At 37.2% G+C, this 23,195-nt stretch overlaps 1 protein-coding gene across 1 annotated transcript in view; it reads left to right on the top strand.

Annotated features, from left to right (window-relative positions):
- Window positions 1-19,916, top strand: part of LOC149267051 (uncharacterized) — a 42,160-nt gene extending 22,244 nt beyond the window's left edge. The window contains exons 2-3 of the mRNA XM_089410063.1: window positions 19,543-19,612; window positions 19,781-19,916. Of these exons, the coding sequence (XP_089266189.1) occupies window positions 19,543-19,612; window positions 19,781-19,916 (206 nt within the window). The remainder of the gene's footprint in view (window positions 1-19,542; window positions 19,613-19,780) is intronic.
- Window positions 19,917-23,195: the final 3,279 nt, after the last annotated feature.

Raw genomic sequence — 23,195 nt, 5'->3', positions numbered from 1 at the left:
GCTTACTGGCACCAGAGCAAGACCAGAGATGAAAAAACATACTTTGAAAATCTTAAGCTCGCAAACTTCACTACCCTTCCCAACTTCAAAATTTGCAATATCATTGAATCTTATGATGTGTTCAACCGAGAGAGAGGTATAGAGGGGACCATGTTTATTCACGGGGTAAGTGGGGAGACCAAAGTAATCTACACGATGAATCAATACTCCCTGAAGAACCAAGACCCTGCACAGAAGAGTTAACCAAGGCAGAGAAGCTAGAATTATACCAGTGTGTCGCCAACTGTTTTCGTTGCTCAAACACCCTCCAAAATTTTGGCCTACGCTCAATTTCAGAGCCTTCCTTGGTCTTGTACATTGTTGTCACAAACATTGAAACTCATTCCATGTGTTTTCTTGAGGATTTTTTGTCCCCTTTGCAAGATAGGAAAAATGTTGTCTTTTCACATGTTAGTTGTTGCATCATGTATATAAGTCTATTCTAGTGGTTTCAATAGATTACCTTTGAGTAAATGAGTTTTTATAACCTTGTAAACATTCGTCGCACTCATTTCCAAAGTTTTAAGCATTATCACACAAGTGTCGTCACGGTCGTCGCAAAGTGTATCTTAAGTGTCGCACTTGTCGTAAGTTGTCGTAAATTTGTCGCATGAAGGGAAATGCATTGTCATGTGTCATGGATGATCTATGTTGTTGTGTTTTCAAGTAGTCTAAGTGTTTGATCACATTCAAAGTCTTATCACTATTCACATTAGTCTCACCGATCCCACACTTAGTCATTTTTCTGAAAATCTTCCCGACCAAGCAACCTAACATCACCTAGACTCCCTAAACTGTGAAATACACAGTCTCAGTCCTCTAGTTGTGACCTTGCCTCTTGGCACTGCGCAATGTGCAGTTCCTACCTCCCAAGATTGTTGCACTGCGCAATTTCAGTGCTCAAACCCTGACCTTGACTCCCAAACTTGCACAGTTCCCTCTCCCAGCCTGGCCCTAACCGCACATTGCGCAGTCTCTAGCTTCAAGCTCATCCTTGAGCTCCTGAACTGCGCAATGGCCCATCCTCCCTTGTCTCCCAGAACTACACAATGTGCTCTCCCAAGGCTCATCCCCTTAGCCTATCACATTGATCTCCATAATTGTGTAGTTTTCTCCCTCAACCCAACCTAAACTACGCACTACGCAATCTCAAAGCTCAAGGCTCCCCTTAACTACCTAAATTGCGCAACTTATGTCGTCTCGTCACGAGTGAATTGCAGAAACAGGGACTTTATCTTGCCATGGTGAGATGATGAAGAACGAGATGAAGGAGCACAACATGCTGAAAGAAATTCTTGTAGCTGAGTATGAAAGTTGATCAATCAAGAGAAAGAAAAGGGACACTAGTTTGCGATCACCACTCAACACTTGAGATCATTGAAGATCCCTTATCACCAAGCCATGTGGAGGTGAAAAGAAAAGTATTCTCAAGCAGACATGCAGCACACAGTAGCAACAGTGACTTGAAATTGCCACATCATCAAGCAATCTATGTCAGTAGTGACATGTCATGTCATGTCATGAGTTGTCACATGCCATGCCATTATGGTCAATGATGTAAATTATGTTTCGAAAATGTATTGTAAAGTGGAAGTCCAAAGGACATGTATGGAATATGAAGAGTCATGTAAAGTTGAAAATTCATAGGAATTCAAACAATCATGAGGGTAGATGAAGAGTCATAAGGAAGGTGAAGCATCACTTCCTCATTGTTATATATACACCCTCATTGTAAGAGCAAAGGACTTTTCACCTTGGCTCCTCCCGCAAGGCATTAGAGAGACAAACTAGTTCTTTTGAGGAGCAAGGAGTGGCTCCAACGCTCCACTATTGGAGCTAGTGATGTTCATTGTATACATGTGTCTTGGAACTTTTACTTAATAACAAAAGCCTTCATGGCCGACACGTTCTTCATGCATGGATTATGAATATTTGTAAGACTATTCTGTGGATGTTTGTATTTCATGTTTTCTTTCATCTGTGCTAAAGTAGTTGAAATATTTCGGTTATTTTAGTACTTATCTTATTGAGAATGTATGTTAATGGTTTCTATTGTTGTCCCATCCCTATGGACTATTCCGCAAGATGCCAGACAGATCTTTTTCATTGATTGGTTGTAATGACCGTTACATCTTTTGTGGATTATTCTGTTGGATGTTAGACGGATCCCTCTTGTTTGTATGTGTCTCTTCTTGGGTGGTATGATTACCTCTCTCTTAGAGGATCACTTTACTCTCTCCCTCCATAGTAGAATAAATTTGACACGCCTACAACCGAACACTCACCAGGAACACCTTCTTGCTTTTTGAAGGCACCATGCGTTCCTATCTTGCTAACAGTTAGAGCCAAGGCAAATATATAATAATACATGGAAATCAGGTAGATATTCGGGATGGGAATCCTACTCCAAACAGTGTGAGGTATAATTGGGACTACACATTAGGGAGACCCCTTGGTTGACGGATTTCCAACACCCCGTCAATAGGAAGGCATTCACTGTACAACTAAAAAATTAGAATCATTCCATCTTGATATTTTATATCAAATAACAAATTAGAATCTGCCACAAGTAGAGACTATAAAAAATCAATGGCATCTTTGGACTTTCTTGCTGACCAAGTTTTAGAAGAATTAGGCATGCAACTTTAAATGTTGATCTTAAAGTTGTTAAACATTAAAGCTCAACCCTCTTAAATGCCTCTAAATTTTTAAATCCTGTCTAAGAGAAGAATATGAAAATTATCAAGTTGAAGGCACAGTTAACTGGATTGTGAAGTCTTTCAAATTTACTCCTTTTTATCCCTAGAGATACTAATGCTTCTTACTCACTTATCATAGCCGCACCAACTCAGTCCCAATTCAGAGATGAGTTTAAACATTCACATCAAGGTAAGTATCAATTTAATAGGGCTGAGAGAATACCCTTATGGTTGATCCCATGTGTTCCTTCCACTACAAATTGAATCTTTGTAAAGAACAACGTTTAGAACACCTTAACCAATGAAGTCAAAAAGAAATTGCAAACAACCGAATATGTCTCTGTATACAACTATACATAACATGCCCTACTTATAATCAAGTTTTATTTACAAATTGGCCATTAAATGGGCCTTTTGATGCTTTGAAAAACAAAACAAAAACCTAGTTCGAAACCCCAGAGGAAATTCGGTCTCCAAGATTGGGAACCCTATACTTTTTTTTATGGTACATAAGACACTTTTTGCGAGCACCTGGAAAGCAACATGGTTGAGAAGTATAAGTGATGAGTGGTCGAGCGAAAGAGCAGAGCTTCCAAGAAAGAATCATCATGTATATGTACCTACATAAACAAAAGCATATGCAAAAATTGGGTCAAGAACATGCCAAGGGTTCGTAATAAGGAATAAAATTTATCAGTAAACAATTTTAACCATAGACATTGTAATCAAACCAAAGACAAATATGGCAGGGTTTTACCTATTCAAACATTGTGGAATATAAGACCAACCCTGGCCTTTTCAAGTTAAGGACTCATATTTCCCAAAAAACAAAAAATAAAGTCCCTGCCAAGGACAAAACCACACCTAGAACAAGTTAAAAGGGGTCACGTTCAAATAAAATAGAGTTAGGTTTGTCGACGAACTTCAAGTTAAACGTTGAGACTGTGGAAGGCTGTCCAAAGCCACACCCAAAACACTGGATCAACAGGAACCCTGTTAAGACAAAATTCAATGGGTAAGGTTTAACATTGAAAATTGTCAATAAGAACTCATAATTTTTATAAAGAAAACAAAGAAGCTTAAAAAAAAGGCAGTTCTCTGTTAGAGAGAATACAATTTACTCAATACACCACCTGAAAACTCTATAAATTCCAAGTGGGGTAGGGTATAATTTATAACTGATACGCCAGGCTCTAAATCTGTAATTTCTCATATATACGAGTGTGTTAGGGTTGGTCTTGCTTGTTGGTACAAATTGATCCAGCTTTGGCACTCATTGTGTGAAGAGGAAATTGTTTGGATTTGAACCGAGGTCATAACGCTAGAAAGAGTGAGGAGGGTCGTGTCGAATGACGATGACTGTATCCCACGGCTTGCCTGTGCAAAGAAACTGGATAGGGTAATGAAACCAATGGAAACCGGGATAATGAAAACCAATTGTCCGTCAATATCTTCATCTCTCGTACATAGAATTAAGAACCAACGGGTCGGTGGCGGAATCAATGAGTATGAATCAACCTCGTACTTCCCATACGTCAGCCTTTGGAGAATGGTTTGGGCATGCGGGCAACTTGATGATCTCATCACATCGAAATCGAAAACATAAACTTAATTGTTAAATTGAGACTTCTGTGATCCATAATAGTTGTAAGAAGAGCTTAGGCGTAAATCACATATAGAAAGAGATCTTTGTCGATGCGTTTCAAGCCAGCGAGTGTGGCTCATCGTCAGGACAAGTTGAAGAAACAGATCCAGCTTTGCAAGTTAAATAGTCTGAGCAGGGCCTCCAACAGCTATCTAGATCAACGGCTAGATTTGACCAAGGGACAGTCAAAAAGTCAAATTGATTATTTAGAGGGGGTTACATTATTAATTTAATAATTAAAAATTTTTATTAAATGGGAAATAGTTATAATGGAGACCTAACATTTATATACCTAAGGTAAATGTAAGTTGATAGTTAAATAAAATAAAAATAAGCAATTAAATAAATAATAATAATAAATATTCGTTAGTAGATAAATAAATAGATTAAAGAAATAATAAAAACATAAATAAAAATGAAAATAATATATATTCGTTAAAATATAAATTGTAAAATAACACTATATAAAAGTTAGTTACGAAAAATTAGATAGAAATAACAATAATAATATAATTAAATAAATTAAGATATAAAATAATATAAATTAGTTATGAAAGAAATAGTAAAATATATATTCGTTAATAACTATATAAAATAATAACAATATATAAAGGCTAGTTAAAAATAAATAAATAAATAAATAACTTAAAAAAAAAATAATAACTAAATAAATTAAAAAATAATAATAATAATAATATGTATTCGTTAATAGATAAATAAAATAAATAAAATATATATATATATATAAATACTAATAATAAAACTAAGTAAATATATATTTGTTAATAATATAAGTACGAATATCAAACAGGAAAAAAAAAAGGGGGGGCGACTCAAAAAATAATAAGCAACTAAATAATACTGATATTATTAATATATTTTCGTTAATAGATAAAAAAATATACATAAAAATCATATAAAATAGATAAAAAATAAAAATAATAATGAGTAAATAAAAAACTGTTAAGATGATGAAAACCAATATCAACCCGGCAAAGGCGGGAAAGGAACAATACAACTAAGAAGGAGAAGGACCGGAAAGAGTCCAGAGCAAGAAGGATAAACCAAAGGAGACAGGAAGGCTCCAGGGGAACGACGAAAGCGAAAAAGATGAAGGGGGGGGCGAACTAAGATGAAAGGGCAGGGATCCAACACCTACTGATCTTCCAGCCGTCATAGCTTCCCTGAGTTTACGATGATGGAAATGGGCAACCTTGGCAACAACCTTAGCCTCCTCAATACAAACACGACGCTTGGTCTTCACCACATGCTCTGCTAACGCTGAAGACTTGGTTCTCCCATGTCTTAGGTCAGCTGCATGTTCACTGATCCTCTGATGGATGGAGCACCCCGTTTCCCCGATGTAGGGGGTCCCACAAGAGCAAGGGATCAAGTAGACACCCTTCATGTCCTTGGGGTTAACGGGATCTTTCACAGATCGGAGGGAATTACGAATCGTGTTGAGGGGTCTAAAAGAAGAGGGAATATCATACCTCTTAAGGATTCGAGCAATCTTGTCCGTGGTTCCTTGGACATAAGGAAGGTGGACCCCTATTCGGCGTTCCTTAGGTTCTTTTTTAATAGCTGCATTCCTAGATGCTTTAAGGAAAGCCTTCTGACCTAGGCGTCTACTATATTCATTCTCCACAAAGACATCAAGGAGATGGGATCTCTCCTTATCAAAGCTCTCATTATCAGAAATCTTGAGCGCGCACACCAACCATTCTCATTGTGTGAAGAAGAAATTGTTCGGATTTGAACCGAGGTCATAACGCTGGAAATAGTGAGGAGGGTCGTGTCAAATGACGATGACTGTATCCCACGACTTGCCTGTGCAGAGAAACTAGATAGGGTAATGAAAACCAGTGGCAACCAGGATAATGAAAACCAATTGTCCGTCAATATCTTCATCTCTCGTACACAAAATTAAGAACCAACGGGTCAGTGGATGAATCAATGAGTATGAATCAACCTCATACTTCCCATACGTCAGCCCTTGGAGAATGGTTTGGGCATGCTGGCAACGTGATGATCTCATCACATCGAAATCGAAAACCTAAACTTAATGTTAACATTAGCCACAACACACCAAAAAAAATTCTAATTTTTAGTACGATTGTAAATAATACCACCAAATCAAAAATGTCACACAATGATACAATAAGAAATATTAATCCAAATGAGTAAAATTAATCTGAAGGCCATCTACAAAAAAAACCTAAAGCTAAATTTCTGAACACTCTATTAGAAAATAATGAAATACATGTATTTATTCAAATAAATTTATTAAAATTACAATCCAAAAAGGTAAACAAAGATTTAACAAGTGTAATATGCAGCATTGTTGCTTAGTACCTTCCTTTTATGCAAAAAGTAATTGATAGAGGAAGTTATTATTACTAAGACAAGATGAATTTTAAGATATTTCAAAAATGATTTAGGTTATAAATAAAAATAATAATAATAATTTCATAACAATATTAACTTCTAAAAACTTAACATTTAGAAAATTTGTAAACTTTGTGCAACTCTACAAAATTAACCCTTATGAAACTTCTCATAACCTTGAAATCATGTGAACTACTTTTGTCCTTTCTTTCACAAATCTTATTGGTCTTGTTGTAAGCTTTTGAAAGGATTTTTGCTTACATTTTTGTCTAGTATTGGTGGTCTTGTTGTAAGTTTTTGAAAGGGCTTTTACTTACATTTTTATCTCTTGTCTTTAAGAAGTACTACTTAAAAATTACTATTGGTCTTTTTGTAAGTTTTTGAAAGACCTTTTATTTATGTTGTTGTAAGTTTTCGAAAAGTTCTTTAATTAACTTTTTTCTAAATCTTGATTGCCCTAAAATATTTGTTCTTTTTAAGATTTCCAATAGCTTCAAAATCCTTCATAAAGTTATTTTTTATTGAGCCCAAATAATTCATCTTTTTGGCATCTTTCTAGAAATTGTGATGACCATATAGGATCTCAAAAAGGTGAAAGATTATACTTTATAAAAAATGTCAAGTGGTCACTAGTTTTTGGAACATTCTATCTTTAAATTTTAAAATAGTTAAAAGAATAATTGCAAAGTAATAAGTCTTTGGTTGAAGATTATGTATTCAATTTTGAAAAGAAATATATAAAGTTGAGATTTAAAATTTGAAAATTGCAAATTTAATTTGTTTTAATAAAAAATAAGTAAATATTTTCATTTAAAAAAAAATTAATATGCAAAATAACACAAATGGAAAATATTTATTAATAACTTCATTAGAAAGAAATTAAAATAGTAAAATAAAAAGACACAATCTAACTAATAGATGTTTTGTTTTTTTGTCTAAATCTTGTGATAGAATTTCTTCAAAAGAGATTGTGAATTTTCATTGTTTAAAATGAATTTTTGAATGCATAAATGGATTCAACATCCTAAAAAAGATTTGGAGCACTTGAATTCTAAGAGAAAAACTCAATCTTAGCCTCTTTTTTTTAAATCTTGCTAAATTTTGAGCAAAATCTACCTAACAAAATCCTTGGAAAATCACCCCGATAATCTAAAATCGAAAACATATGATAAAAGTAAAAAAATCTCTCTTATAAACTACCATTTTAATTATTTTAAATGGCATAATTTTTTGAAAAAATAGATAATTATTATACTTATTTATCAATAAAAAATTGAATTAGAATTGATATTTCCAATTAACAATTTAACTATAATTAATTTGGTAATATTAAAACACTTTTGTTTTAAGAATTTTTAAAAGAATAGTTGTATATTATTCTATTTAGATTTTTTTTTTAACACTTTCGGATATTTGTTATATTTTCAAAAAAGGGTTTTGGAGCAAGCTCCTTTTACATTCTGTTGTTATGATATGATAGATTGCGCGGTAAAATAGGCACGCAGACCTTTCACCTGTGCTTGGTATCAAAACTTCAGAAGTTTTTTTAGCTATTCTAAAGTACTGTTTAACATATTGACCTGCTAAGAAAACAAATTTATATAACATATTTCACAGAAATTTATGAGTTGGAAACTGGGAGAATAAATTCTGTGGCCTTTTCCTTGTGTTTTGCATTTTTCTATTCCTTAAGTTTGCTGATCCTTGTGTTGTTATTCGTTCTGCTTGTTGTTCCTTGTTGCTGTTCCATCGACCTGTTGTTCTATTAGTCTGTTTTTCTTCCGTCTGTTGTTCATTATGCTGTTGTTCCTTTTTCTGGTTGTTGTTCCTTCTTCTGTTGTTCGATCTGCTTGTTGTTCCTTGTTGTTCCTTGTTGTTGTTCCTTTGGCTTGTTGTTCCTTCATCCTGTTGTTCCTTCAGCCTACTGTTCCTTCGGCTGTTGTTCCTTTTGTTGTTGTTCCTTTTGGTTGTTGTTCCTTCTGGCGTTGTTCCTTTTGCTACTGTTCCTTCTAGTTGTTGTTCCTTCTACTGTTGTTCCTTCGTCTTCTTGTTGTTCTTTCTGCTGTTGTTCCTTCAACCTGCTGATCCTCTGCTTCTGAGAGAGATTGCAGGGGCTGGCATAAACCGAAAGCGCCAACAGAAATTGCAACAAAGTGATTTCTCTGTAATTTTGCAGATGCCTGAGAGCACAAATTTGTGAGCTGGAAATAGTTGGGACTAATTCAGATCTAAGAGAGAGATCACACTGAGGATGAGGACAAAGGCCAGGTGCTCTGTTCGAAGGGGATTGTTTCTGCTCAAAAATAAATAGATCGAGAATTTTGGCATGAGGGAGTCTGGAGAAAGAGTGAGGCAATGTGGTATGGCTTTCTAATCTGCTGGCTATGGGATACAGAAACAGGACATCTGAAAGCAGATGCCTGTAGACTCTTTTGCAAAATATCAAGGCTACCCTGCAGTTAGTATCATCGAGTAAAACAAAGCATATTTCTCGATGTTCATAAACTCTAATAACAATAACAACTTGGTTACCTCTGTTCTGAACCTGTATAGTGAAATTATTCCTCAGCTTGCAGTCCAGTCTTGACACACCTCCCACCTGGTCACTGGGCTCGAAGTGCTCTTTATGATTGACTGGACTTTGCTCACTAGCGCAAGCCTCCCTATGCTTCCTTAGACATTGAAGGCTCCTCTGCTTATGGTTCCTTTTATAGATGAAGTTTCTCTTCTTAAACTCGTGACTCTGATCAGCCTTCACAAGATTTTCCCCCAGAGCGCCATGCTTGCTCGCTCCCCTATTCGGATATGGATTAGTGTGTTCACTGCATTGGGCACTCCTAAAGTGACCTTTGGCTATTGTGTTCTGGTCATGAGGACATTTTCTGGCTTGAGACCATTCACGATGTGACCTTTTTCTCATGATGAGGATTTTCTTCTTTGAACGAAGTGGATTGTTTTTTATATTGTTTCCTGTCATGTACAAGTGTATCTCCTACTCCTGGGTACTATTGTGCTTCATTTTTCCTGTTGATTTGGTGTGGATTGCTCTTCTTTGAGCTGCAGACCAGTCCTCCTGTGAGGACGAATTATGGAATGATTTATTCGTAGATATTTTGGTTTTCTTTCACTTTTCCAGCTTGACGATCCACTACCTTGTTGGCCAGTGAGTCAGCCTCCTTGTTTTGATTTCTTAGAACATGCTTAAATTTTGTTTTGCCCATGTTTTTGGTGTTGTCTAGAATTTTCTACCTTATTTTATTTAAAGTTTCACTTTTGAATTCCTTCCCAGCTACCATCGCTCCTAATATGATTGCCGAGTCACCAATAATTATAGGATCTTTTATCTGAATTTTTTTAGGATCTTGGTGCCTATCAGCAAACTGTATGCCTCTACCCTGTTGTTTGACATTGTTCCTAGACCCCATTCATATGTTATTATTGTGTCTCCTTTCGGATCTAGGATTAATCCACCTGCCCCTGCTCTTCCTGGATTGTTCTTTGCAGCTCCGTCGAAAAATAGAATGTGTTTTTTTTTTTTTATCCATTCCTCCATTTCCATGTCGTTCCGGCGAAGCTTCCAATCTCTGTTTTTTTCTCCTCCCTTGTTTATTTTTTGCATTCCTGTTGTGCCTTCTATTAGGACTTTACTGTACCAATCCCTTTCTTCTTGCTGCAATATGTTTTGATCAACGCTTAATGCTCCATTTACACTTACCATTTCCGAAACTAAACCCCAAGTCTTCGCGATAATGGTCCCAATGTTTGGATTTTGTCCTTTAAAGATACACTTATTCCTGGCTAGCCATAATTGCCAGCAAAGTGTAGGGGGCAGGCATTTCCAGATTTGACTTATGACTATTTTATTTTTATTTGTATAAGGGTAGCTTTGCGCCCAATTTTTATGAAGAGTTGGCAAATACACTATTGTGTCTATGTTAATTCCTAGAGGGTTGATTATCTGTTTCCAACATTCTCTTGCCATAATGCAGTTCATGAATAAGTGTTGTATGCTTTCCTCATCCTCTTGGCACATAACACATCTGGAGGGACCTTGAAAGCCTTTTTTCTTTAAATTTTCTACCGTAAGGATCTTGCCTTTCAACAAATACCAAGCGAAAAAATTTATTTTGGGAAGACGTTCATTCTTCCAAACTGTTGTCCATAAATTCCAGTTGTCATAATTGTTATATTTTTGGAGGAAGTTATAGCCTGATTTTACTATATATTTTCCACCATTTGGATCCCAGATATAACCATCTTGGCTTTCTTTATTTATGGGGGCTGCTCCTACTAAGAGGGACTTCAATTCTACCCATTGTCTTCTCAGTCTAGCTGGAAGTGTCGGCACTCTCCAGTCTATCCAATTGTTTTGATCCTATTCAGATATGTCATATAAAGATGTTAAACCTTTCTCCTCCATCCAAAATCGTAAGCCTCTTAGGTTATGCTGCTGGTTAAGAGGGGCTGCTCCCATTATTCTGTCGTCCCAAATTGAGATTGATTTCCCATTCCCCGGATTTTTGGAAATTTGATCTCGAATATGTGGATAATTTTTTTGATCAGCTTCCAAACTTGAGTACAAGGTCGGTCTGGGATTATTTCGGTGAGCATCTTTGCCTGATGACAATTTAAATATTTCCTTGATAGTGCTTCACTCCACCATTGTTCCTTGCCATTTAACATTCTCCACACTAACTTGATCCCAAGTGCATTGTTCATCAGTCCTGGTATCCTGATTGAAATTCCTCCTTTTTCATATGGGAGAGTTACTTGTTCCCATCGAACAAGACTAAATTTTTTGGTTTCTTGTTTTCCTCCTTGCCATAAAAAGCTTCTAGTAATTAATTCCATTTGCTTGTGTGCACTTGCCGGTGCCATAATTATGGCATACTGATAAATTGGCAATGTTGAGAGAAGCGCTTTGATCAAAATTGTTCTGCCTGCTAGATTGAGCCACATCATTCCCCAACTTTGAATTTTCCCCCTCATTTTTTCTACTTGTTTTATTCCATACTTCTGCCTTGACTACTTCTTTAGCTAATGGTAATCCAAGGTATATGAAGTGGCTCCATTTTAATTGAACCGGGATTTACATTATTTGTGAGATTCTTTGCATTGTGCTGATTGGGACATTCCAGCTGTAAATTCTACATTTCTTGTTGTTTAGAAGTCCTCCTGAGACATCAAGGAAGTCATCTAAAACTTTTTTAAAATGTTTTTCTATAATGCTAGAGGCTCCCCCAATGAGGAGAGTGTCATCTGCAAAGAGAGAGTGATTTATTTCTTTGACCCCTCTTGAGATTCTAATACCTGTAATTTTTCTTTTTTCCCTTTGATTTTCTAGTTGCATACTCATAGATTCAGCCATTATAATGTATAGGAAAGGGGAAAGCGAGCACCCTTGTCTCAGTTCTCTTGTACTTCAGAAAAAACTACTTGGTCTTCCATTAATCAAAGGTGCTATCCACGGAGTGGTAATGCAAGCCATAACCATGTCTATGAACTTGGAGGAGATGCCTAACTTTTGAAGAATGGCCACAAGAAATTTATGATTTACTCTATCAAAGGCATTGGCCATGTCCAATTTTATGACCATTCCCTTTTCCTTTCTTTGCATACTACTATGTATGGCCTCCTGCACTATAATGACATTGTCAGTGATTTGTCTTTTAGGGACAAAACCTCCTTGATTTTCTGAGATAATCCAAGGCAGAATTCTTTTTAATCTATTTGCCAAGATTTTTGTGATTATTTTGTATGAAGAGTTGCAAAAAGAGATAGGACTGTATCTGTCAAATGAGATGGTATTTGAATCTTTAGGGATAAGAGCCAAGAAAGATGCTTTGGTATTTTCACCCACTTTATTTTTTTGGAAGACATTTTTGATCATTCTCACCAGATCTTTCTTAATTGTTACCCAGTGATTCCTATAGAAGGCAATTGTGAATCCGTCCGAGCCTGGAGCTTTATTCGGGTGCATACTCCAAACTGCTTTTCTTATTTCTTCCTTTGTGACCTCTTTATCCATATCTCTGTTTCACTGTTCGCTGATTTTATTGCTAATTTGCCGAAGAAATTCTTCGTTGTCCACTTGCTAGTCACTTTCTGAAAGGAGATTTTTATTATGGTTATAAGCTACCTTTTTAATTTCTTCCATTCCTCTTATTTCCTGCCCTTCAACTTGTATTTTGTCAATCTGATTACCAGCTCTTCTTAACTTAATATTATTGTGGAAGAAAACGGTATTTTTATCTCCCGCTTTCAGCCATAAACACCTTGAATTTTGCCTACTTTCCTCTTCCTCTTGCCTATTTTGCTTATATAAATCCAAGAAAATTTCTTTCTCTTGCGCATACTCTTGCTCGCTATCTTGCTTATTTTCTTTTTCCTTGCTCGTGATTTCTAGTTTCTCTTGCAATTCTATTTTTTTCTTTTTTCTTTGAGTGTGTTTTCTCTTGCCCATATTTTTAGCCGAAGTCTTAAGATTTTCAACTTCATTTCCCAAACATAACGAGGAGATCCTATTACAATGTTTTTCCAGCTCTCTCTTATTTGTTCGCCGAAGCCCCCCTTGCTGTCCCAGATTTTGTTGTATTTGAAAAGAATCGGTCCTTGATTTTCCAGCCTATCCAAGGTCAATACCATTGGTTTGTGATTAGATGCTGAAGCATGCACTATTTTGCTTTTTACTGTGGTGAATATTGCTGCTATATTTTCTTGAATCAGAATTCTATCTAATCTTTCCTTTATGTTGTGCTTCCCTGTTCTTTTATTGCTGCAGGTATATTTTCCGTTACTTGGTGATATGTCAAGTAATTTTTTATCTTCGATAAGTTCTTCCAGCGCTGCTCTTGAGGGATCACTTAAGTAATTGCCTCCCGGCTTCTCATCTATATTTCTAATCAAATTTAGATCTCCTCCTATTATTAATTTGCCTCTTGGCCCTTCTATTACTTCTTCTTTCACTGATTTCCAGCATTGAGCTTTGTCTCTATAATGATTTGGAGAGTATATATTTATGATGCTAAACTCTTCGTTTGTACTCTTATTTTTTAGATCTGTTCTTATCCAAAAATTATTGGGTTTTTTATTGACAAGTTCCCATTTCCATTTGTTCCATAGAGTGCATATACCACCTGAAGCTCCATTAGAGTCTATGGCTGTCCCTTCATAATTTTTTTGTTTTTGAATCATTTTTTGAATTTCGTTTTTGCTAACTTTGGTCTCTTGGATCAAAAAAATGTTTGGCTGCTCCTGATTTATTATATCCCTGACTGCGTTGGTTTTGAATGCAGATCCCAGACCCCTGCTATTCCAAGAGACCATAATCATTATTTACTGGATTTAAGGTGTGTCCCTCCCCTTTCTTTGTGCTGATTTTTTTCTTCACTTCCCATTTGTTTGCCGAAGAAGGAGTCCATTGGTTGTTGCGTGCCTATGGCCATTTCCTTTGTTGCTACCTCGTCCCTTATTTCTTTGTTAGCTTTCCTTCCTGCTTTTTTTAGCTGATCCCATACTTGAGAATTTTCTTTTGCTTTGTTTCTTGTTTGTATTCGGTTGACTGAGGGTGGAGGGGGGCGTGGACTCTGGATGGGGGATGAGATAAGGGCTAATGCATTAACTTGGGTGGGGGAGCTTGGGGATGGCAGGTCTTCTCCTAAAATTTCGAATGGGTTTGAGGAAGGAATAACTGGAGGGGCCGAGTTTATTGGAGGAATAGAGGCTGTTTCATTGGTTTCCAAAGGCTGAGAGGGGTTCGGTGCGGTTTGTTTATTATGGGGCTTCTTTCTTTTCACTTGTTCCCATGTATCTTCATGGAATTCAGTATTTTCTACCTCCTTTATTTTACTACACTGATTTGCAAAATGACCATATTCATGGCATACCTTGCACTTGAAGGGGATTTGTTTGTAGTCCAGCTGCTGAATATGTGTCCATTGATCCACCTTGATTTTTATTGCCTCCGGTAGTCCTTTCCCCAGGTCTACCTCCACGCAAATTCTTGCACAGGCGTGCATGTTGTCTTTGGGTTCACATCTGTCAATGTATTTTCCCACCGCATTTCCAATAGCTCTCACCGAGTCGTCGCCCCAACAGTGAAGGGGGAGGTGAGGTAACCTTACCCAAACCGGTACTGCACTTGGGATATCCATCTCTAGATCGAAGTCTGGCGACCATCTATTCAGATATAAACCTCTTGAATCCATAAAATAGGGTCCATTTCTAAATATTAAGTCTCTGTCTTCCTTGTTTTCGAATAGGAAGGTAAAGTATCCCCTTCCACAGAAACAGATAGCTATTTTTCCTTGTGTATTTGCGCTCCAGTTCCTTTCTACCCATTTATGAACTACTCTAGGAGAAGGCCACAACCCTGTAAATTGTCCCATCAAACCACATTCTACTAAAGAGATAGCAGCTTTTCTTGGAAGTGTTGGAGGTAATGAGATCTCTGGAATGTTTGCAAGCTTCTTTACAAATTTGCTAACCGTTTGCCTGGATTTTGGAGCTCCATTTTCTGAAATTAGAGATGCAAATGTTGCTTCCTGATCATCATTCACTTGTTGAGAGGAGGGATCTCTCCCTATAGAAGGAGGCATGGGATGGAAGATCTCAGCAGCAGGAGGCTGCCAAGAAGAGGGAAAAAGCATAAGGCTGCACAAGAAATGCAATCATATCAGCTCGAGAGAGGGCTAGGCCAGGAGGAGATCAGTAGTGGGAGGCTGCCAAGCTGGCAAGCTGTAGGAGGCAGCGATGGCGGCTAGGTCAGAGGCCTGCAGCGCGCGCTTCATCACACATTAGAAGACTTTTATTTAGATTTTACCAACAAAACATAGTTTGAATTTTTTGAAATTTAAAAATTATTGGTTATTAAATTGTAATGATTAACTATTGATGAAAGGAGCACCTGAATTTTTGAGGAGGATCGTTAGTAGAGAGCATTATATTTTCAATAACCAAAAAATAGATGAGATTTTTGTAATTGATTTTTTTTAAAAGAAGAATTTTGGCATAAATCACATGTGGAAAACCTTTGTCGACGCGTTTCGAACCAACTAGTGTGGTTCATCATTAGAACAAGTTGAATGAACAGATCTCGCTTTGCATATTAAATAGATAGCAAAACATTCTAGACCAAGTAACGGCTATAATGACAACGGCTAGATTTGACCGGGAAACGGCTAGTTGACTTAGATAAGGGTTAAAAACTTTATTAAATAAGTTAATATTCTTATTAAAATACGAAATGGATTATTTTATAATTATAAATATATATTAGAATAAGTAAATTTGAATAAGTAAATCATAAAATAAATTAATCTAAAATTGTTAGTTATCAAAGTTATTATAAATATTAGTTAGTTATAGAGCAATCTAAAAATAGTTAAATTATATTTTAATCAAAATATAAGTTAAAAGGACATATATTTATAAATATATATTGAAATAAATTAATTTTAATTAATTTTAAATTAATATATATTAAAATAAATTAATTTTAAATAAATTAATCTAAAATTGTTAGTTATAAAGTTATTGATTCTATTAAAATGGACAAGATAAAAATATACAAAGTCCTAACTAAAAGGAAAAAGAGGCAGTACATTCGTCAAAGACAGGAGAACCTCTTACACCTCTCTAAGGTAGCTCCTAAGAAATTTTGGAGGCAGATTCTGACTAGGAAGACTAAGGATAATAATAAAATTGCTCTTCACGATTGGAATTCTTATCTTAATAAGCTTTATGAATCTCCAAATGTCATGGATAATTTGGAAACCCTGCTCACAACAAAAGAAGTTTTCTCTTTAGAAGACATTAAGTTTGGGGTTAATCGCCTCGCTAATGGGAAAGCTAAGGACATTGAAGGTTACCAGGCAGAAATCTTAAAAATTGGAGGTCCTGTCCTCATCCCCCACATCCACAAGCTTTTCAATCAAGCAGTCAAGCAAGGGTTCCCTAAACCTTGGACTGAGAACCTCATTATCCCTATTTTTAAAAGTGGGGATACAAATAACCCCTCTAATTATCGGACAATTATGATCAGCCCTCTCTTAGCCAAGTTGTATGGCAGTATTCTGGAAAATAAGTTAATCATATGGCTTGAGAGTGAAGGTAAGCGGGCTAAAGGACAAGCAGGTTTCAGAAGGCATCACTCAACAACAGACCACCTTGTTACGCTTAGGATCATTGCGGAGGAATGTCGTAATGATAAATCCAATTTATTTTGTTGCTTTATGGACTTTAGAAAGGCTTTCGATACGGTTCCTAGATACAGCCTTTGGAATAGGTTAGAAGAGCTAAAGGTTCCTCTTGAGTTGAGAGCTGTTGCTATAAGGTTATACGAGAATGTAATTGCCAAGCTAAAGAGCAATGAGGGGTGGTCGAAAGATATTAAGTGTAACATCGGAGTTAAACAAGGTTGTCCCCTCTCCCCTACCCTATTTGGCATTTACATCGATAAGCTCGAAGGCTATTTAGAGGAAGCAGGATGTGATGGCACGATCTTAGCTGAGATAGTCATTATCCTTCTTCTCTATGCTGACGATATTGTTCTTTTGGCAAGGTGCCCTTCTGATCTTGATAAGCAACTCAAGCTTCTTAAGGATTTCTGCTCTACCATTGGTATGACTGTTAACACTGACAAAACAAAAGTTATGATTATCAAATCCAAGAAGGACACTTACGCTAATTTTATGTATGACAATAATAACTTGGAGGAAGTGTATTCTTACAAGTACCTAGGAATTTATATCCATCACAAGCTTAACTGGAACCATAGCATTGAGAAAAGGATTAATGGGGGGTGGAAAGCTTATTTTGGTCTTGAAAATAATTGTAAAACAGCAAACCTCGTACTGTGGGATAAAAAGAAGTTCCTCTTTGAAACTTTAGTCACTCCTGTTATCTTATATGGTTGTGAGGTTTGGGGTTGCAGCATCTCCAGAGAATCATGGAGAAAGATTGAGCAAATCTAGAAGCGTTTTATAACTTATAACCTGAAAATTAAAAGTAATACACCCTATCCTATTCTCCTTATAGAAGCAGGTCTTTCCCCTATTGAGAGCCTAGCTATGCTTAGGTTTCTATTGTACAAGCACAAGCTCAACAACATAGACGATCATAGACTTCCTAAGCTAGCTTTAAATTCCAGCCAAAACCACCTAAGGCTCAATCGAGGATGGCATAAAGACACAAGGGCCTGGTTAAACTATTGGGAGATCAATGAGAATGATGCATTGCAAAACATAAGTAACATTAAAGATATTGTTACTTCTAAGTTCAAAGAAAAATTGTGGTGTGAGAAAGATTTAGCGTCCAAAAGAAAATTAAGTTATTATAAGAAGGTCATCAACTCCACCCTTGAAGATCAAAAGTATCTCTCTATTTTAACTAGCTCAAAGAAGAAAATTAATATAGCAAAGATTAGAACGAATTCTCATGAGCTCCATAGTGAAACAGGTCGTTGGGCAGTTCCTAAAACGCCATGGATGGAAAGGATCTGCCATATTTGTGAGAATAGGAGCATCGAGGATGAAAACCACTTCCTCTTAGAGTGCCCTGCGTACAACCACATTAGATCTCAATTTCACAATCTTTGTTACAATACTGACCTTCCTAGCCTTTTACAATGTCAAAATTATAGTGAGCTCGGGAGGCTTCTCTCCAAGCTTTTTGAGCATAGGAATAAAATCTTAAATCAAAATAAATAATTTGTTTATTTAGGTCTGATAGATCATTGTTTGGTCTCAGCGGACGTTAACCACCATCATCATCATCATCATATTATATATAAATATTAGTTAGTTATAAAAGTAAAATTAGATAATCAATAAATAGTTAAATATATTTTGATCAAATAATAAGTTAAAGCGACATATATTTATAAATATATATTAACATAAATTAATTATAAATCAATTTTAAATTAATAGTCAAAAAGTTTTTAAATATTAAAGAATTGAAGGGTTAGAAAAATTATTATAATTATAAAGAGACACATAATTATAATAAATAGTTAATAATATTATAATTATAGTAATTAAATTTTCTTCCTAATAAATAATTAAAGATATTATAAATTCGAATATAATTCCATTTTATTTTATTCATTTATTATTCTTTGGTTATTAATATATTTGATTCCTTCTTCTTTTTTTCTTTTTTCTTTTAATTTAAATCACCAAGGATAAGTAAAGGGGGTTATTAGAAAGTTTTTCTTTGGTTATTAAATTAATTTATTTAATTCCCTAGGGACAAGAATGCTATTCTATTTTATTTTTATTATATATTATTCTATGGTTATTACATTAACTTATTTAATTATTTAAATCAGTAGGGATAGGTAAAGGGGGTTTTTTTAATAAGATTGATTTAGTGGAAACTATTAATGAATAATGGTTGAATTTTTATTTCTTTATTTATTTGTAAATAATAATAATAATAATAAAGGAATTAGATATATTAATAACCAAAGAATAACAGACCTTGGGTCCGTACCAGATTGCTTAGACTGGGTTCTTCCCCAGGTCGATACCGCAAGCCAAAGAGGGGCCGACCATCTAGAATCAACTCGGCCATACAAAGCGTTGTAGCTGATGTCGCCCAGGGGCAACAATCCACTATAGAACGGGCACTTAGAGCAATTGAGCCCCTTGCATGTGGTTCCCCATGATTTGGCTCTCCTTCAATTGCAGGGGATTAGCCAACCCCAAAAAGCGATTGGCTCTGAAACGACTGATACATGAATCCAAATGTGACATACTTTTCTTACAGGAGACCCTATGCACCTCAGAGGTGGCGGTGCGAACCCTTCAGGCTCTTCACCCAGGTTGGATATTTTAAGGTATGGATGCAAGTGGCCGGTCAGGAGGTCTAGCCATTGGCATAAACCCTAGAAAGGCAAGCCTCTCTCCACATGGGGGGGCTGAGGATTCCTGGGCATGGACATCTTCTTAGGGGAGCTAGGTTTCTCTATCTGGATAATCAACATCTATGGCCCTAACCTGAATAGGTTGTCCTTCTGGCAAAACTTTCTGGATAGCAACCACATTACTCAGACTACAGTACTGGGGGGTGATTTCAACTTCTCCCTGGGCGTTGGAGAATCTTGGGGACATCATGCACAGATTGATCCTATCTCTGAATAGATGAGTATGCTAATTGATGCACATAGGCTTGTTGATATTCCTATGAATAAGAAAGTTCCAACTTGGCACAACCAGCGAACCGGGGAGGCAGCTCTGTGGAGACGGCTGGACAGGTTTCTGGTACATGAGGATCTGATTCCATTATTCCCCCTGTATAGACAATGGGTCAGCTCAGGTGGTCTTTCTGATCACCTCCCAATCCTCCTACAAGTCAGTGATGCAAAAATCAAGCCCCGCTCCCCTTTCAAATTTTTTGTCGGATTCCTACAAGATCCGGATTACAATAAAATGGTCTCGGAATACTGGGGATCTCAACCTCCTTTGAGAGAGCAGAGAAAAGTTGTGGAATTTTGTGACAGATTAAATGAGCTAAAGAAATTGACTGAGACCTGGGCGAGAAGGAAGCGACTCAGAGATGAACAGCTGCTTATTGATACAGAAACCCAGATAGCTCAATTGACGGACGAAAAGGGGACTGGTTACCTATCTGAGGCATCGAAATCTTTACTGAACCAACTAGTTGGAAAAAAATCAAATATCCTACAAGAAAAAGAGGAGCTGTGGAGGTTAAAAAGCAGAGCCATTTGGCTCAAAGCAGGTGACAGTAATACCAAATACTTCCACAACCTTGCAAATGGTAGAAAGGCATCAAACACTATTTGGCAATTGCCATGTGAACCTGATGGATGGGCTACCACGCACCAGCAACTTGCCAAATTGGGGGTATCACATTTCAAACGGCAATTCACTGCACCGAATGCCATCAATCTTCCAGACATCATCAATCTTGCAGGTCACTTCCCTAGGTTTGTTGGTCAGGAGGATATTGAAGAACTCTCTCAACCTGTTACTAAACAGGAATTGGAAAGCACCCTCAAATGGTTCAAGAAAGATAAGAGCCCGGGGCCGGACGGATGGCCAGTGGAGTTCTATCTGGCTTTCTACGATCTACTGGGCGGGGACTTATTGGAGGTCATTGAAGAAAGTCGGATCACAGGGCACATTCATCCCCCAATGAACTACACCTTCATAGCCCTGATACCCAAATCAGATGACCCTACATCCTATAATGACTTCTGTCCTATTTCTTTATGCAACTGCCTCTACAAAATCATTTCCAAGATCATAGCAAATCGCATCAAACCTATTCTGTCTTCACATATCTCTGCTGAACAGTTTGCTTTCCTCCAAAATCGACACATTCAAGAGGCCATTGGCACTGCCCAGGAAGCTTTACACTCCATAAAGCATAAGAATCTCAAAGGCATATCTCTTAAGATTGATCTTGCAAAGGCATTTGACAAAGTTAACTGGCTCTATTTGAAGATGATACTCACCCATTTGGGCTTCCCCCACATTCTTATAAACTGGATTATGGGTTGCATATCTTCTGCCTCCTTCGCTATCCTCATCAATGGCTCGGCCTCTGCTCGTTTCAACATCAACAGAGGAATCAGACAAGGATGTCCTCTATCCCCACTCCTCTTTCTAATTGTCATGGAAGGGCTTAGCAAGCTCATTGCAACTGCTAAAAGGAATGGCGATATCAGTGGACTCAAAATCACTGAGCATTATTACCTCACTCATCTACTTTTTGTTGATGATATCCTTATTTTCATGAATGGGAGTGTCCGGGACACCACTGCCCTAAATGACATTCTCCAGCTATTTTGTAAGGCTACGGGAATGGAGATCAATAGAGAGAAATCAACTATGTCCACGGCGGGGTGCACAAATCAGGAATCTCAGCTGGCGACTCAGAAATTCCCTTTCCTGGAAATCAATTTGCTGGATGGCATCAAATATCTGGGCTTTAGACTAAAACCAGATGGTTACAAAATAGAGAACTCGTCTTGGCTCATCTCCAAAATAGAAAAGAGGATCAACTGATGGCATCATCGACTCCTATCCAAAGCAGGCAGACTTCTGCTGATTAAATCTGTCCTTGAGGCTACTCCAGTATACTGGATGTCACTCACACGGATCCCAAAGGGCATTCTCCATAGAATTCAACAAACATGCAACAGATTCCTTTGGAATGGAAACAAAAAAGGGAATATTTTTGCCTGGACTCGATGGTCCTTGATCACTACTCCAAAGAAATGGGGGGGGTGGGGCCTTAAAGCTCTCCCGGAATTTGCACAAGCGTTGGCTGCCAAGCAGGGCTGGTTATTACTCAAACAGAATAGTCTATGGGCTGAAGTTATTCACTAGAAGTATATTTGGCCCTTGAACATCATCGACTGGATCCGGAGGCCTCATTGGAACCGTCAGGGCATATCGGCGATCTGGAAGGCCACTCTAAACGCTATGCCTCTTATTAGAGATAATCTTTTATGGCATATTGGTAATGGCACCTCAGTCCGCATTGGCTTCGATCCATGGCCGGGCTCAGGAAATGCGCACATATTACCGGAAGGGCTGGTTCGATATCTAAACAACAGGGGCATCAAATATCTTGCGCAGATAGGTGATCAACAGCATTCCACCATATTCTCACAAGCTTGGATAACAGATCGACAATGGCAACTAACAGAAGAGTGGAATACTATCTGGAAAGATTACATACAGGCATTAACAGAATCACATATCAGACTCAGGGAGGAAGAGGATGAGCTAATCTGGGCTGTATCCAAAACTGGTCAATATGTGCCGAAGATCGGATACTACAAACTGATTGAAGCAAAAAATCCAGACACTCATAAAAGCTGGTGGTCCACTCTCTGGCACCTGCAAGCTCAACCACGAACTAGACTTCTCATGTGGAACATTCTTGCAGACAAAATACCTACCGGATCCAACCTTAGGAAAAGGGATTTTGCTGGACCAACATGGTGTGTTTTATGCAGAAAAGAGGAAGAAACTACCCCACATTTATTTCTCACCTGTGAGATCACCAAGGATTTATGGATACAGGTCACCCAGGCTCTTAATATAAATGCGGTATGGCAGGGGGAAGACATACCTTCGGCATGGGAACAGTGGTGGACCGCAGTGGCATCAGGAAAACCCAGGAATTTACCACTTTTGGTGACCTGGTATATCTGGAATAGGCGGAATCCAATCATCTTTGAGGATTGTATTGTTAATTGGAACCTTTTACCCTCTTCCATATGTGCGGCATATATTGAGATTCCCTTTGATAACAAACAGAAAAACCCCAAGATCATAATACCAGAAATCATAAACAAGGATATGCCGTGGGCATATTTTGATGGGGCAGCTCAGAGACAAGGCTGTGGGGGAGGCATTCTACTACATCTATCAGACTCACACTAC

Source organism: Pinus tabuliformis, chromosome 6 (assembly GCF_031772625.1).
Source record: "Pinus tabuliformis cultivar Carrire ecotype Pingquan chromosome 6, CPIR1, whole genome shotgun sequence".
Classification (NCBI taxonomy): domain Eukaryota; kingdom Viridiplantae; phylum Streptophyta; class Pinopsida; order Pinales; family Pinaceae; genus Pinus; species Pinus tabuliformis.
The sequence above is the reverse complement of the archived record's forward strand: the minus strand, read 5'-3'. Positions and strand labels throughout refer to the sequence as shown.